The 15,446-nt window shown below is 42.5% G+C and overlaps 2 protein-coding genes across 3 annotated transcripts in view; one reads left to right on the forward strand and one right to left on the reverse strand.

Moving 5' to 3' along the window:
* ADGRA3 (adhesion G protein-coupled receptor A3) overlaps nucleotides 1-4,944 on the reverse strand; it is a 114,979-nt gene extending 110,035 nt beyond the window's left edge. The window contains exon 1 of one of the 2 annotated variants that reach the window (XM_019743915.2): nucleotides 4,423-4,944. In XM_019743915.2, coding sequence (XP_019599474.2) covers nucleotides 4,423-4,664 — 242 coding nt within the window. In that variant the 5' untranslated portion in view covers nucleotides 4,665-4,944. The remainder of the gene's footprint in view (nucleotides 1-4,422) is intronic. The other variant, XM_019743916.2, reaches the window with a different exon arrangement.
* Nucleotides 4,945-5,092: 148 nt separating this feature from the next.
* Nucleotides 5,093-15,446, forward strand: part of LOC109453821 (cytosolic beta-glucosidase) — a 409,360-nt gene continuing 399,006 nt past the window's right edge. The window contains exon 1 of the mRNA XM_074321830.1: nucleotides 5,093-5,444. The gene's annotated coding sequence lies outside the window, so the exon portion shown is untranslated. The remainder of the gene's footprint in view (nucleotides 5,445-15,446) is intronic.

The following is a 15,446-nucleotide window of genomic DNA, read 5'->3' on the forward strand; positions in this document are numbered from 1 at the left end:
GTTCCAGTGCCCATCACATCTCACCTCCCACCATCCATTTCTCCCGCTCCTGAATTATTGCCAACCATATTCAGACATGCGCCAACATTCTCATTCCTTCCTAAGAAGCCTTCCATCCAACGTAAGTTCTTCCTCATCGAGGTGCTATCACCACCATTCTCACCCTGTTCTCCCTTCAATCCACCCCAACCTGCCTTCTGTGACCTCTGGTCCATGGTTACAGCTCATGGAAGGCACCCAAGCCCCAGGCTGTTAAATCCAGGGGTCAACTTCTTGTCTAGACCTCTCAGCATCTCTCAACTGGGGCGCCCATTCTTATCTTCAAACCTGACCCCCTGTTGGCTTCTATGACCAGATGCGCCCAGGTTGCTCCCCTCACCTCACCATCTGCTTCTTCTGAGCCCCCCTGCTGCTCCACTGTGTATCTGCCCAGGCCATCTCCTCCTCCCAGCTATACACTCGCCCTTAAATAACCTCACCCAGACCCATGTTTTCAATACCATGTATACACCAATGGTTCTGGAAAACATCTTTCCACTTCAGTAGGGACAGTCGGTGGTCATCACCCCTCCCCTGCAACTTGGGAATGCCCTGCCCCCACAACTCAATCATTTCCCTTCCCTCAGGCCAGGCTCAAGTCCTAACTCCTGCAGTCCTCCAGGAAAATAAAAAATCTTCCAGTGCCTCCACAGCCCAGCTCATCTCTCCCCTTTTCAGGCTAGCTCAGCATTTCAACAGTCAGCAGTGCAGGATTTATTACTTAATTTCAGACATTCTGTAGTTGTTCCCTAAATGTCTGCTTATTCTGTGGAAGTCCTTTCTCCCCAATTAGGTTACATTTCTGAACAATACAAGCATTCCTTTTTGTGTACCTGGCACTGAGCTGGACATACTGGAAATATCCAATTATCAGTTTTGGAGAGCAAACAAACATAACATTTTAGGAAAAAGAGAAAAAACAAAACAAAAAAAACTCATGCCCTATTTTACTCCATTAAACAGTCTCAGAAAAATCTGGATTTTGTCCTTAAGACTTAACAAATCATAAAAAACAAAACAAAACAAAAAACACCTTTGTCTAGAATCACCATGTAACATCAGAAAGAAAACACTACCACTTAGAAAAGCAAGGGCTAAATCTGTAAAGCTTTCTATCACTGAGCAACATTGCACATAAAATATGGAAACTTAAATTATTTACTACATCCCTAACAAAAACATGAAATGTGGTTACATTTTTATTCAATGTCGTGTAGAACAATAATAAATGCAGTTTAATCCTTTAATACAAAAGGCTACACAAGATACAGGGAACAAGCGTGGTCACGCCAAGAATTTCTGTGAGAGCTCTCGAAAAACGTGGCTTCGGAAATGAGTGTTGTTCACTAAGACAGTTGAAGGTTCTGAGCTGTAGGCTACATTTAAGTCCAGTTCATCCACTAAGTAAAAAAAGCCTTATTTTTTCATTATTAAAAAAAAAAAGAAAAATTTCTATCCTATCCTTGCCATCGTCTCAACCCTCATCAACTTTCCAAGCCTCAGCCATATCACAGATCAGCTAAACACAGTTGGCCACACCTAAAAGATTGAAACTCAAGCCAGAGAGCCTGCCTGTTCTTCACCTGGTCCTGACAGCCTTCCCTCTCACCGCTCTGGGCAGTGGATACTGGCATTGGCATTCCAGCAAAGTCAACTGCAAATGGGTGGGCATGCTGGGGTCCCCCCACCTTTCCTCTCATTTCCTCCCCTTACCATTTCCTTCACAGTTATCTTTCTCAACCTGTTCTAATTGGCTCAGGATCCTAAGTTCCTCAGTCTCATGAACTGTGCCCCAAGGGGGTCCTGATTGCCTCTCTGGGTTCCTTTTGCTACATGTACACCCCGAGTACTAGAGCATTTACCATACTGTTCTGAGACTTACTCATGAATTTTTCTCTCCAAATACCTCAAGTCCTGGTGAAGAAAGCCCATGTTTATATTTACATTCTGCAGTGACTTGAACAGTGTACCCCAACAAGATGTGTCCAAGTCCTAACTCCTGGTACCTTTAAAAGGGAACCTATTCAGAAATAGGGTCTTTGCAGATGTAATCAAGGTACGAATCTTGAGATGAGATCATCCTGGACTTTGGGTGGACCCTAAATTTAATAACTGGTGTCCTCATAAGAGAGAGCGTACTTTAGACAGAGAGAAACGGGAGGAAGAAGGCTAGGTGAGAACAGAAGCAGAGACTGGACTTGGGTTGCCATAATCGGAGGAAGGTCAGAAGCTGGAAAAAGCAAAGATTCTCCCCTAGCCTTCCAGAAGGATCCTGGCCCTGCTGAAACCTCGATTTCAGACTTCCAGACTCGAACTGTGAGAGAAGAAATGTGTGTTAATCCACCAAGACTGTGATTTGCCGCAGCCCTAAGAAACTAACACCTAGTCCAAACTTCATCATGCTGCCTCCCACCTAGGGAGCCACTCAACAGAAACTGTGTTGAACTAAGAAGAAAAATGAACACAAGTGGGGAAAAATGAGAAGCATCTGAACTGCAGGACAATAATGTGGGACGTGGACCCCCACTGTTCATTCACCATGAGAACTTGGGCAAGTCACTTACCCCCAGAGACCCTGATTCATTCCCTAGTGAAATGAGGGAACTGGCCCAGAAGACTCTCTACCAGGTTCAATATACCTTGAACCAGTTTCATCTAGAACATCAGCTTTATTTGATCCTTAAACAAATTACAATTTCTTCACATTCACTAAATAGACTTTATTAATTTCATTTTCATCTAAAGAACTTTCAGGTGCAAAATAATTGGATTAAAATGACATTTCAAAGGCACTTATGTTTTAATCAGCTCATAAAAAATTCAGTAAAAGTTTAACTGATAATATGCTGAAAAGTGATTCTCAACATCACCTTTCTTTGTTTTGTTTTTTACTTCAAAGCAAAATCAACAATATATAAGTAGTTTATCTCATCCAGCTGGAACTGCTGACATTTGGAAAAAGTCGACCTAAACTTGAATTGGCTTAAGTAACACTGATCCAGAACCCAAATGTATGATGACTAATTTCTGCAGAGTAATAAGGGGCATCTTCAACACAGGGGTTTTTCTTCCCTTGGATCAAGGCTGTAATTAAGGTCCCATAGCCCAAATTTCCACTTCAAAGAATCTGGCTAAGAAATAAATAAATACAGCTGTTGCCCATACCAAATGGTCAACTGTTTGTAAAGGAGTCAAACAAAACAAAAACTACTTTACCCATTTTCATGCCTCCATAAACACACACACACACACTCTCCTGGGTTAAACTTTTCCCGATTTAAACAAATGGAAATTAAGAGCAAAGGTGTTAGTAATGAGATTTATACTTGTCTTATCCTTATATCCTGCCTAATTTGGGTTAAATTAAAAGCCATATTTTAAGTTTTTTCACGGGTCTTGCTTCTCCCCTTGCCTTCATGTTTTTATAGTGGCAGCGTTCATTCTTTTCAACATAAGGGAACACGGAGCACTGGGGACTCATATTTCACTTCGACAAAATGTCCATTTTTAACTTTTAAACTTTTCTGAACCAATTCAAGGTTCAGAAAATAAAATCAAGAGTCACGGGGGCAGTTGCAACTTTTCATTTGGAATCGGCAAAACCACTCCTGCAAAACTGGACCGTGAATCTCAGCACAAACTTAGTTAGGAGACCAAAAACTTTTCCTTCCAGGTGACAACTCAATCTGAAAATCAAGTCCCTCGAGCCGGCTAACAAACCCGGTCTTCAATCCCGAAGTTCTCGGCTTCTAAATCTGAGCTCTCACACACGCGAAAGCAGGGCTGGAAGGTGCACGGCTTCACCTTATATTGTTTCTAACCCTAAATAACAACTCCATTTTGAAAGATGCTCTTTAACTATAATAAAAAGAGGATAGCAAAAGGCAAGGCAACAGTATGGGGGTTTGGGGATCACACACTGGGGCGTTCAAGGTCCTTGTGTTTGATACACTGCAAAGGAGCCTCTGAGTGTAACTTAACCGGCACAAAGCTGAAGGCCTGAGGCTTGGACTCGAGCGCCGTTTTCTGGAAGCCCGAGCACAGGATGAATGAGCTGTAACTCCGCCGAATGCATGTTTACTCGCATCCTCACGTGGCACCGCGCAGCGACAGAAGCGCTGCGCTCGGACACCGCGGGGCGCGCCGGCGAACCCGAAAACTTTTACTTTGCAAACTAGCGGAGGTGGAAGGCGGCTCGGAGGCCGATTCACTTGCCTCTCCCAGAAAGGCGCCCAAGCCAGGCCCACCACCCGGCAGGCCCCCTGCCTGCAGCTTCATTCACACAAAGGCGCGTAGGTGCCCGCAGGACTCCTCTCCAAAGTAGCGGAGAGGCGGGGCGACCAGAAAGCGCCGGAGGAGACGGAGGGCGCGAGGGCTACTCACAGGGTGACCGTGCGGTTGGGCAGCGTGTCCGGGGGTAGGACCTGTGCAAGCTCCAGGCTGCTGCACACCACCTTGCCCTCGGCGGCACTCGCCGCCCTGCCGGCCGCTCGGGGCCGGCCGTCGTGCTTGCAGCCCGGGGGCAGCGCCGCGGCGCAGGGGCCGCTTCCCAGCAGCGCCAGCAGCGCGAGCGGCAGCAGCAGCGGTGTCGGCGCACAGCCCCGCCGGCGCCCGGGCGGCTCCATGGGGCCTGCGGGCCGAGTGGCGGCGCGCTGGCCTAGCGGGCCAGCCCAGCGCCCGGGCGGGCGGGGGCGCGGCGCGGGCCCGGCGGTGCCCGGAGCCTCATGGCGGCCGGAGGACGGGCCCTCCTCCGCGCCAGCATGCTCCTTTGTCCGCTGAGGCCGGGATCGGCCCCCAGGGAGCCGCGGGGTCACGGCCGCGCGGGTCCCAGCGCCGCTCTACAACCGGGCGGGAACGCCACCTCCTCCTCTGTGGCTGCCGCCTCCAACCCCGGCAGCTGCCCGCGGCGGCCCCTCCCCACCCCTTCCCCTCCTCCAGCTCCAACACCACCTCCTCCTCCTCGTCTCCTCCTCTCCCCGCGCCTCCCGCCGCCGGCGGCTCCGAGAGGGAGGAGCGCGCTCCCGGACCTGCCCCGCCCACCCGCCCCGGGGCCGGACCCCGGCGTCCGCCTCAGCGCCGGAGTTGTGGGGGCCCCGCGGGAGGATGGTAACTCCCGCGGAGAGGGCGGAAGAAAGTTCTAGCCCAAATTCTAGTCTTGGTGGCCACTCTCCCACACGCTTCCCGCCTCCGTGGCCGCCCTCCAGACAAAGCCACCCTGTGCGCCCCGGGGGGCCGCCCGTTGCGCCTGAGGAGCCCGGCCCCTGGCCTGGAGTCGGGGAGAAGGGCAGGGCTGAATTTCCTGGGAGAGAGGAAAGGCGAGGGAAAGTGTCCCAAACCAACACTCTTGAAAGGGATCGCCTTCCCACGTCACTCCCCGGAAGGGAGTTCAAACCTCTTGCCACACCGTAAGTAGCCTCATTTGTCCCCAATACACCAGAGCTAGAAACAGGCTCCTCTCCAGAAAAGTGGCTTCTTAGAGATGTCCCTGACCTTCGGCTGCTCTGGCTCTGGTCCCTGCAAAGGGTGCATCGGGGCCTCGGTGGACCCATAGATTTGAGGTGTCTGACATGTACAGATACCTCAGATGTAACCACTTCGAGCAGTAAGTGAGCAAACTAGGCAAGAAACCCCAGCTGAATACATTACATCCTCTCCTCTGTAAGGCTGCCTGCGCTGCCCTTTTATTTTGCAAGACCAGGGCTCACATACCCTATGTTTATATATTTACAAGGAATATATTAAGCTTACAAAATATATTCTGTTCTCCTGCCTTGAGAAATATACCTTAATAACAACCTGGGAGGCCAGGTGTGTGCACAGAGCACTCAGATACCTTGGAGTTCATCCACCCTGAAACATGACAGGGAGGAGAGAGAGCCACACCTCAGCCCTTGGCCTTCGCTTTCCCACCCCCTTTGCTTCCTGTGCCAGCTCCGTTCCTGAACCAGAGGGGCTCTCTGCACCTGTGTGGACACCCCGAGCCCACTCTACCAAGCTCTGTCCACACCCTCAGACAGCCACCTCTTGGTGGCCTCTTGGGCAGAGGAGTGCACACACCAGTGGTTTGGTCCTCCACCTGGGACCATAGTTCTGGGAAGAGGCCTGCTCAGGGCCTGGAAGTAGTCTTGGGAATTTTCCATCAGTGACTTCCAGGGTCCTGGGTACCTTGGGCAAGGTCTAGAGGTTTGGAAGGAGATACAGGGCCTTGGCTGAGACTTTCCATCCCTTGTAGAAAGCTAGGATGGTGCCCTCTAAAAAGTCGAGCCCAGGGCAGAGTTTTTCTTGCCCACGTCTAAGGCCAGGACTGCCTAAAGCCCCTACAGAGTTTATCTTACAGACCATTCCCAGGAACCTTTCTATGACTAGAACTTCCTCAATAGTAGGAAAATGGCCTTCATTTAACGTACACGATTGCATTAAGTTTGAACAGCACTTCATTTGACCAACTGTTTTTAGATTCTATGTAAACCTAACAGTGCGCTCGCTAATAGTACATTCCGTGATAAAAGCGTTCTAGGTCTGTGCTGTCCAATGCAGTGACTGGGTGGCTGTCTAACACTTGAACTGGAACTAGTGTGAATTTAGAAGATTATTCTCATTTTATTTCATTTTAATTAATTTAAATTTGAATGTCAATAGCCCAGGGTGTCCAGTGGTTCCCTGGGTGGTTCCACGTTGAACACTGCAGGTCTCAATACTGATGGATAGAAAAAGTGGGAGATCATCACCATTAAGTAGCTTTAAGTCTACAAATAAGCTTAGAAGGCTTATGTTAGCCTCTGTGTTAAGTGGGTGAAATTGGCCACATCTCTCTTCAATTTAAAGAACTATTTCCTTAACAAAATAATCCTCGTCATCTGTTTTCCTTATAAAGATAAAAACTTCTTACTATTGCGATATTGGAGTTTTTAATAGCCATGTTACTATTGTCATAGCCACAAATTCTCACGTAAACCTAAAATCTGAATATTTTCACATATTCTGTTTCAACCTATAGTTTAAATAAATGTGCATGTCTCTTTTGAACTTTGTTTATCACAGGTCCTAATATCAATTTGGTACATAGCCTTGTTCTACTTCACTATAGGTGAGAAAGTTATATAAAGTATAGAAAGTATTGGAAAAAAGAGATAATCTCAAGTGGCACCATGAATCCAAGGAAAAATATGGAGGGAATGTTTTATTATATGGATAGTTTCAGTCATTCTTGCATAGCAATCTCTCATACTATCTTTGAAAATGAAAATTATTCTAGATCATAGAATAGTAGCATGTGAAAGCTGGAAAGGGCTTTAGAAACTATGTCTTTCAACACTGTACTCCTTTGAATGCACCCAACCCTCCGTTATTATCATTCTGTACCAGGGAGGGTTCATACAGACATGGAAATAATCCTTTCCACACCAAGCAAAGATCTCAGAGGACGGTACTGTCTGAAACGTAAGTGTCATTTACCCTCAGTCGCACCAAAATCTTTGTTTTAATTAAGCTACCCCAGCTCTGACAGCCTCTTGCCAGACAGGTCTATCTACTGCTGATCTCCCCTCAGGCATCAAGAGCATCTATCATTCAAAGTTTTTACTGTGTTTGTGATTGTCCCACTTTCAAACATCCTATAGAAACTGTTGGTGAAATTGCTCGTTAACCATATTTATGTGCACACAGTCCAGGAAAGGTGTATTATTGCATCAACTGTTGCTTTAAGGATGGTAGATGGACCACATTCCAAAGCTTCAGTGCTGCAAATCCTGTCTTGCTATGTTACGTAAGGCTTGTAGAAGATACCAGGGAAACACTCAAAGATGCTTTGTTTTTTCTCCTAATATAGACATTGTATTACTTATGTATGTAAATATATATATGTAATGAATGCATGTGTGTATATACACATATGGCACCCTATTTATTAACAGTGTCTTTTACATGCCAGTCTTGTTCCCTCTCTACCAGATTAGGAGGTCCTAGAGGCTTTCCTCAACCCCCTTCTTAAATTACTCCCTTCCATCTTCAATCACTTTCTATTACGTTACTCTAGAATCTAGACCAATTATCCAGACTGAGTTGAGATAACATGGCTTGTTTAAACCTGAAGATAGCTACCTTTTAAAATTGAGTTGTTTACATTTTCACACTGTTAGCCTCTCCCATGACAATACCAGCTGTGTGACACTCTGTCTTACTTACTTTTTATGGCAGACACTCTTGGATGCTGCTGAAAAGCATTCCCATACTTTTTCTCCCTTGGAGACTGAAAAAGTGAATCATTTTCCCAGCCTCCCTTGCAACTAACTGTTGGTGGCCATAACCTAGTTCTAGCCAAAAAGAATGAAAGAACACTAGATACATGTGAGTATTGAAATTGAAATTTAAATAAAACTAAAAGTTCAGCTTCTTAGTCACAGTAGCCACAATTCAAGTGCTCACTAACTATATGTGGCTGGCAGATACCGTTTTGGACAACACAACTTAGTGAATGTTCCCAATATTACAGAAAGTTCTGTTGATACGAATCCAAGGGGAAGTCTGCTGAGAAGTCTTAGGACAGAAATTTTTGTGTGATAAAAAGAGACTTAAGGAGATCTCTCTCACCACCCTCATTCTTCTTGCTTTGGAGAAGGTGTTGTGAGGACATGATACTTACCTGAAGCTGATATGGATTTTTGACCACTAAGCAAAAAGCCGAAAGGAAAATCCCAAAATAAAAATGGGAAAATATAAGCCGTTTGAACCACAGAGGTTGTAGCTGAGCTGCCAATCGAGCCTCTGGACTTTTTTATTGTTTGTTTGATTTTTGCTTTTTTTTTGGGGGGGGGGGAAGGGGAACAGGACTTTTATTGGAGAACAGTGTGTACTTCCAGGACTTTTTTCCAAGTCAAGTTGTTGTCCTTTCAATCTTAGTTGTGGAGGGTGCCGTTTAGCTTCAAGTTGTTCTTTCAGTCTTAGTTGTGGCGGGCGCAACCCAGCTCCAGGTCCAGTTGCCTTTGCTAGTTGCAGGGGGCACAGTCCACCATCCCTTGCGGGAGTCGAACTGGCAACCTTGTGGTTGAGACGGGCTCCAACCAACTGAGCCATCAGGGAGCTCAGCGGCAGCTCACCTCAAGGTGCCGTGTTCAATTTTAGTTGCAGGCCACCATCCCTTGTGGGAGTCGAGGAATCGAACTGGCAACCTTGTGGTTGAGAGCCCACTGGCCCATGTGGGAATCGAACCGGCAGCCTTCGGAGTTAGGAGCATGGAGCTCTAACCGCCTGAGCCACTGGGCCGGCCCCTCTGGACTTATTTTTGTTGATAATGATTATTCTCTGGTTTAAGCCACTGTTCCTGTGGTTTTCCTAATGCTTACAACAGTGCCTGGTGCATAGCACGAAGTCCTAAGGGTTTGCTGATTCACATACTTTAAATCTTACTCATCTTTATGTTCCAGACATCGAACACAGTTCTTCATATGTTTTAGCTGGTGAGTAAAAGTTTTTTGAATTAAATAATTTGGATAATTGGGCATAAATTCCTAGCTAAAATCAACTAACTTAAGAAGATTGCCTAAAGTTCAGTCTCTTAGAAGCAAATGAAAATGTGTAATTTCATGATTGTGGGGACAGCAAGAAAGAACAGCAATTTTTAGCACTCGAAATGTCTCAGTGACACCTCTATAAACTCTGTTAATAAACAGACGTTGTCTGTTTATTTTTGCATCATTTGATGTTAATCTAGTAATTGTAACAACTGTAGTTTATATTTTTAGTCATGACTTAGCATGTGCTAGGATGTATGCTTGGTCATTATCCAGGATCCAGATAGGAACAGCAATAGTATCTCACTCAAATAACCCCCAAGCCTCTTTAGACAGCTCAGCTTCTGTTCTGGCTTACTAGTTAGCAGAAAGAGTGACCTTTGACAAGTCACTAAATCTCATCTTTCAAAATGAGAGTTTGAACTGGAACCAGCTTTAAAGTGCTTTGATTTTATCCTGCTGAACCATGAATTCTTCTCTTGTTTGTCTGCTGCAGCCAGACAATTACTGGAACGTATCCCTGTGACAGTTAAATGTTCTTTTTAGACGACCAAATATCTTTCTGAAATGGTATACTCTTTACCCACTACAATGTAATTACTATCAGTTGTAAATATAAAGAAGAAATATGAGGCAAATATTGGCCAGCAGTGGCACATGGGGAATTACTTTGATGTAACAGTCATGTCCAGGTACACAACCAGGCAGGTGAGCCCAAAGGTTGTGGAACAGGAAGGCCCACAGTCCAAATTAAGATGCTCTAATCACGCAGCTTGTTCTATTCATTTAAAACACACACTGAGAAGCAGGGAAAGAGATGGGATAGGTTAATCCACAAAGGATAGGATGCAGGGAAATGAGAGATCATACCAGCTGGATATTGGGTCACACAATGTATTTGTAAATTGAGTAAATCTATCTGTCTCTCTGTCTCTGTCCTAACTCATACACACCATCCTTCCCCACTGCTGGTGTGGTTACAAGGACCAGAGTTTAAATATGTACAAGGCGACCCAACTGATTTAAGATATCTAGGGCTAACATCTCTATTCGAGAGAGGCAGGGGCAACGGTGCTTGGCCACAATTCTAATTTGCTTGATAAGGACCTATTCATTTTATCTGGGATTCTTCAACAAAAGACACGTTGGGCCAGATTGGATGTCACCAATAGATAGCTGATTTTCAACCTAATAAATATTGAGTGCCACAAATACCTTGTGCATATACCATGTATCCCGGAAAATAAGACCAGCCAGACAATCAGCTCTAATGCGTCTTTTGGAGCAAAAATTAATGTAAGACCCAGTCTTATTTTACTATAATATAAGACGGGTCTTATATGATATGATATGATATGATATAAGACTGGGTCTTATATTAATTTTTGCTCCAAAAGACGCATTAGAGCTGATTGTCGGGCTAGGTCTCATTTTCGGGGAAACATGGTATATGTAGTGAGTCATAAATGTTTGTGCATACACAGCCCTTCCATCCTTTTCTACGTATAAGTAATTTCTTGTCCCATAATTTCTCTCTGTTCACCATACACGTACTCTACTGGCATGTTCTATCCATGTCTACCATGTCTCACAAGCTATTTGCTTCTCTATTTATTGTCATCTATTCTTCCTTTTTAAAATTATTTTTACAACAGTATTAACTTTTAAAATAATACAGAAAACGCGTTACATGACAGATGAAACAACAAACTTGGGAGAAATTTAGAAATATAGTCCATAACAGAGATGTAGGTAGCGTCCTCAAATAGCTGTCTTTCCTGAGCATCTGTTTCCCAAATATAATGTATATAACCTATCTTGTTATATCAACTATCTATGTTATTATAAATGTTAGTCCTATATACCAACTATAATGATTAAAATCGATCAACCGACTAATAACTTTTAATGATAGGCATAGTAGCAGATATGCCAATCATGAAATTTCCATCTAAATTAAAAAACAAAACAAAACAGAAAACAGTAGAGTCCTTCTTCCTTAGTGTCAATTAACATATTAAAATCCATTTGCTGAACTAAACAGAATGAGAAGGTATATTTGGAATTATACATTTCTCAACAATTACTATTTTGAAGTAACTTCTGAATCAGTATGTTGGTAACACATTGAACCCCTTGCTAATTGGATTTCTACAATGTGCTTTTAACACACTCTTATGTCACTTAGAACTCTCAAACATTATAAACCATAAACAATTTGGTTATATAAACTTCATCAAACTTTTAAATTTTAATTAAGATACATTACTACACTCACATGTATTTTGGATGATAGGATTGTTTTAGTTTATTTATCAGTAAATCAAAATGCATGTACATTTTTCTGTATCTTTATAGAATGCCAAAATATAGAGAAAAATGTTAAACTAGAGATAAAGCGTTGACTTTTGAAGTCCGGAGATCTGTATTAATATTCTGACTCAATCTGTAACTGGCTTACCTTAGGCAAATGACTTAACTTTTGGTGCTTAAGTTTCTTCATTTGTTGTGAGGTTTAATTTAAATTATATTTAAAATGTAATTCAGTTTAGTATGCTAACATAGAAAGCACATAAAACATAATTTGCAAGTAATAGCTGCCTATTGAAAGCTAGTTGAACCTGAATCTAGCCCATTGCTACAGATTCAAAATGAAGGAACTGAAACCTAAAGAGGTTAAGTGAATGTGTGTAAGGTCATGTGCTTGGTTCATGTGAAAGCCTAAACCAGAGAGCTGGGAAAAGTTTGCAGATATAATTGGTATAATTGCAGGTATAACCTGTAATCAGGCTTTTTGATAATCCTGGTCCTAAATTATGATTTAAACAAGTCATTCGCTGAGTAGCTCTGTTTCCCTACCTGCAAAATCGTGGGACTAATAATTGCCACCTACGTTCTAGTAATATTGGAAAGGTAAAGAAGTAATGCATGGAATAAATCACTGGGAAAATCATTGTGGGTAATCGTAATATATAATTATAGCCATTATAAATTACGAAAAACATTTCATCTTTAATAATACTACATTATAGTTACACACACACACACACACACACACACACACACACACACACACACCAGCTCCTTTTATCTCTAGATCTCTAAATTCCTCCAAAATGCCTGTGAACATTCTTAGACAATTGTTAGTTCTACTGACAAGGCAAAATGGAGAACTGAGGCAATTATACAGAAAATTCAGGAGAAAGCCAACTTATCATCTCTACAGAGCCTGACTTTACAGTTCTGTTTGTCCAGGTAATTACTTCAGTTGTCCTCACCCTTTTGTGAGTTAATACCCATCACTGTACAGATGAACATACACGTGAGGTGTGATCACAAAATACGGTGAATGTTTAAATGAGGGGAAAAAAAAATATTACAGTAAAAGACACATTGCCATTAATCCCACTTGAAATACTCCCCCTTGCTTCAAACACATTTCTCCCATCATTCTCGCCACTTTCTGAAGCAGTTCTGGAAGTCCTCTTTCATGAGTGTCTTTAGTTGCACTGTCGTGGCTGCCTGCATGTCCTGAATCGATTCAACATGTTTATCTTTCATGGTCATTGTGACTTTGGTGATGAGCCAGAAGTCGCATAGTGCTAGATCCTCTCAATAAGGGGATGAGGACACACTGTAATGTTTTTATTTGGCAGAAATTGCCGTACCAGAAGCGATGTGTGACACGGAGCATTGTCATGATGGAGGATGAAGTAAAGACACTCACAAAAGAGGACTTCCAGAACTGCTTCAGAAAGTGGCAAGAACAATGGGATAAGTGTGTTTGAAGGGAAGGGGAGTATTTGAAGGGGATTCTGGCAATACATCTTTTACTATAACACATTTTTTTATTTAAACATTCACTGTATTTTTTTTTAATCACACCTCAGACATTCTAAGTTCAGTTTAATATACCTGAGATGCTTCTGAGGTCCGTTCCATGAAAGGAAAGCTTTTGTCTTAGTTATTACTGTATCCCCAGCACCTGAGAAGTGCCAGGTGTACAATAGGCACTCCATAATGTTTGTTGAATGAATAGATGAATGAAGGAAGGAAGGAAAGAAGGAAGGAAGCAAAGGATGGATACTATTTCTCTATGCATTAATTTGTCTTTTCTTGACTACAAATAACCACAACTTAATCGTTGTATGGTAACTGAAGCAATTTTTTTTCTTTATGACGTTAATGTTCAGCTCAGTTGACTATGCATTTAAATCTCTCATACTTGCACTTACCCCTTAAAATTATTTGCTTATTTGATGCCATCACTGCTAGATTATAAATGGTAAAACCCTAGCCACTTGACTCCAAAATCTGTTCTTATCAGGAAAAGTTGTTCATCTGTTTGTGAAGCCTGTTTGGCTGTAAAAGCTCTGTATATTAAGTTCTAAATCCACTTAATTAACTTCTCTAATCTTTACTATATAAAACTCAGTCCCTTTTGACAGGCATATATAATCTAAACAACCTGCCTGGCAACTACTAATATGCAATATATGACCATCTTGGGAGAGGAGGAGATTCTGTCAAAGGTGCTGTCCAGTGCTGTGACTCACCTTTACTTGAGAATTATAGGGATTATTAGTTTCTCAGTCAGCTAAGAATATTTTCCGCTTTTATTTTTCTTTGCTCTCTGTACCCTCTCCACCTCCCCACAGTAGGACTCAGAGGAAGTCAAGAATTTCTTAGATCCCTTGCGATAACAAACATGAAATTCTTCAAAACTATTCCTATGTTGGTCAAAACTATTTCAGGTGAAAGTGACAGAAACACAGCTCCAACTAGTTTAAGCACAAAAAGGCATATATTGGTTCATGTAAATAGGAAGTTGCTTCAGGCATAGCTGGATCTAGAAGCTGAAGTAACCAGGTCTGTCTCTCTCCAGCTCTTGGCACTGTGTTGGCTTTGTTCTATCTCTGGCAAGAGTGACTCACCCCGTAACTGGGGAGCCACTGACAACTCTGCCTTTACATCATCCTCACATTGTAAAATCCTAGGAAAAAATAAAATAACAATCAAACACAACACAATCCTGTGTCTCCCAGTGTTTTCAGTGAGGGTCATAATTAGCCTGTTGGGTAATATCCCTGAAGGGAGGGTGGGGGCAGTGAAGTCCTCTGACTGACCTAGCCTGGGTTGAAAATACACCTCCTGGAAAAAGTGTAGCGTTGAGTTTCCCAAATACATACTTGATGGCAGAGAAAAAGACAAAAAACAAAAACAAAAAAAACTGTCTACTGTACTACCTTAAACCCTAATAGTATGTCACATAGACAAAAAATAGGAAGGAGAAATCACAAAATGTTAATCATAGTTATCTCTGGATGGAGGCTTGCAATTAAACTTCAAGGCTTTCTTTATATTTTTGTTCATATTTGTTACTTTTATAATATGCATAAATTACTAATATAAAGTTACATATTATTTTCAGAATTTATTTCTTTTGTGAAATAGATGAATGAATATTATTACTGAGTTTTGTGTATAAAACATTCTTCGGAGTGCTGAAAGCAAATTAAATGAGTAAAATAGGCTTGGTCACTGCTTTCAAGGTGTTTGTTGTCAGATGGGAAGGACAAACGCATACTCATTTAATTATTGCTGTGAAGCGCCTTAACTTCCTGCAGCAAAGGATAATTGCTATCTAAAAGTTAACAGTTATTATTATTCATTACTTATCACCAAATTCCTCTCTTTCATAACAGTGATAAAATGTTTTAAAATATCATCATAAAACATTTTAAAATCATATTTATGTGTATATATATAACCATATAGATATATGTGTGTATATATGTATAGCATAGCAAGACACAAAGCTCAAATTGATAAATTTTCTCTTAAAGAATTTTATATTCTGCCTGAATAAATACCATAAAAAAATCAAAAGTCAACTTT

This window comes from Rhinolophus sinicus, linkage group LG02 (genome assembly GCF_036562045.2).
Source record: "Rhinolophus sinicus isolate RSC01 linkage group LG02, ASM3656204v1, whole genome shotgun sequence".
NCBI classification, from domain to species: Eukaryota; Metazoa; Chordata; class Mammalia; order Chiroptera; family Rhinolophidae; genus Rhinolophus; species Rhinolophus sinicus.